This window comes from Vespula pensylvanica, chromosome 20 (assembly GCF_014466175.1).
Source record: "Vespula pensylvanica isolate Volc-1 chromosome 20, ASM1446617v1, whole genome shotgun sequence".
Lineage (NCBI taxonomy): Eukaryota > Metazoa > Arthropoda > Insecta > Hymenoptera > Vespidae > Vespula > Vespula pensylvanica.
This window is the reverse complement of record NC_057704.1, coordinates 2,244,358-2,246,246: the sequence shown is the minus strand read 5'-3', so window position 1 is coordinate 2,246,246 and position 1,889 is coordinate 2,244,358. Positions and strand designations below refer to the sequence as shown.

The following is a 1,889-nucleotide window of genomic DNA, read 5'->3' as shown; positions in this document are numbered from 1 at the left end:
CGTTGCCTGGCATAGTCAGTGCGCTCGTTACTCTTCATATGGCAGATAATAATAGAGATAGTGCATCAGCTGCATTGAAAAATGCAGTAAATTATTACAAAAAACATAAGGTATAAAGCTTGTAAAAAAACTAATTATAAAAAATACTAATTGTATAAGCGCGTATTTGATACATAAATCGTTACAAAAAAATTGATTTTCTATTTTTAGACAACTACAACAAATTTAGGTGAATTATGGCGACAAGCTGCTGACTTTTATCTTCGTGGTGGAGAAATTCAGGTTGCTGCTGACATATTGCAGGAATTAGTAGATGCATCTCCATCCGATACGAAAACTCTGGCGCAATTAGTAGTGGCTTATGTACAATTTTGTCCTGCGAAAGCTCACGCATTGTACAAAAGGTTACCACCGCTGCACGATCTTACAGAAACGACAGACGTCGACGCATTAGAAAGTAGCAATTGGGTTATTGGTACGAAAGTTGTCCGAAAGAAAATAGAACCTTCCCCAGGGTTTGTAATTTTTAATTACATCGTTTATCGTTTTTAATTCTTGACTAATCTTATAGAATAATTCGTATGATTGTATATCTAATATTTATTTTTTATATACAGTAAACCAGTTGTGGATCAGACATTAAAGAAACATAAAACTCGCAAACGTAAAGGAAAATTACCGAAGAACTACGATCCTAATGTTCCTCCTGATCCTGAAAGGTGGTTACCAAGACACGAACGTAGTAATTTTAGAAAGAAACGAGACAGAAGAAATCGAGATGCCGCAATGAAGGGTACTCAAGGTGTAGCAACTGGTGCGAGTGATCTATAGTACGTAAACAATAATTATCTAGATAGAGAAGTCTTTTTTTTTTTTATAAAAATTAATGAAGAACGTCTATCTAATATTTATTTTACGTTTCAGTGATATTACAAAAATGCCTGCCAATGCCAAACCATCTCCTAATCCTCGACATAATACTGCCCTGGAAGTCTCTGGTCCACGTCAACAACAACGTAAAGTTCAACAAAAGAAAAAGAAAAAAGGTGGCAAATGGTAAATAAATCAACGTACGCAACCGTTGTATATATATAAATACAATGAGAGTTCAATACGATTTTTGTTTCATGGTAATAACATGAAAGAAAAAAAAGTAAATTACGTTGTTAATCATCCTGTTTATATGTGTAAACATTTTATATACGATACATATATATATATATATATATATATATATATATATATCGTATGTATGTATGAGTAATATGTATAATGAGTATGCGTATGTATGTATAGAATTAAATACAACTGCGTGCGAACATCCCTTTTTTTATATATAAATTATTAAAAAATTATTGAGCGATTTATAATTATGTAATGTTTTAAAAAAATCTTATTTCCATTCTTTACTCTATCCAATCCTATTCATTGTAAGTTCCACGTGTCATATTTGTCAGGTGGACAATATGACTTCGAAGGAAAACAATATTTCTGCGTTGTACGTGGAATTAAATAAATTAGGCCAAAACGGAGAATATGAAAGAGCATTGAAAACCGCTAATAGAAGTATGTACATTATCGCATGTCCAGAATTATATGAATATAAACTTTCATACGACGATATCTTGTAATTATACAAAACATAACCTATATTTTTTCTTTCGATAATCCTTATGTTACGTGTTATTATTAACACAGTATTATATAAATATTTTGTTCAGTTATTTATTACCAAAGTTTCTTTAAAAACAAATATTTTTTTTTAATATTTTTTATGATATAATCTTACTCTATTATTTATTTTTATGTTAGTTCTAGGCATTACGCAAGATGAAGAAGCTGCATTTCACTGTAAAGTTATCTGTTATATCCAGTTATCTAAATTTAAT

At 30.4% G+C, this 1,889-nt stretch overlaps 1 protein-coding gene across 6 annotated transcripts in view; it reads left to right on the top strand.

The window, feature by feature from the left end:
- Nucleotides 1-1,889, top strand: part of LOC122635904 (signal recognition particle subunit SRP72) — a 5,156-nt gene that overhangs the window by 2,101 nt on the left and 1,166 nt on the right. For 2 of the 6 annotated variants that reach the window (XM_043826617.1, XM_043826614.1), the window contains exons 7-9: nt 1-110; nt 211-515; nt 618-830. The exons of 2 other annotated variants lie outside the window; for them this stretch is intronic. In XM_043826617.1, the coding sequence (XP_043682552.1) occupies nt 1-110; nt 211-515; nt 618-830 (628 nt within the window). Of the gene's footprint in view, nt 111-210; nt 516-617; nt 831-924; nt 1,622-1,889 lie in introns of those variants that run through there. 2 more of the 6 variants (XM_043826613.1, XM_043826616.1) reach the window with 2 other exon arrangements.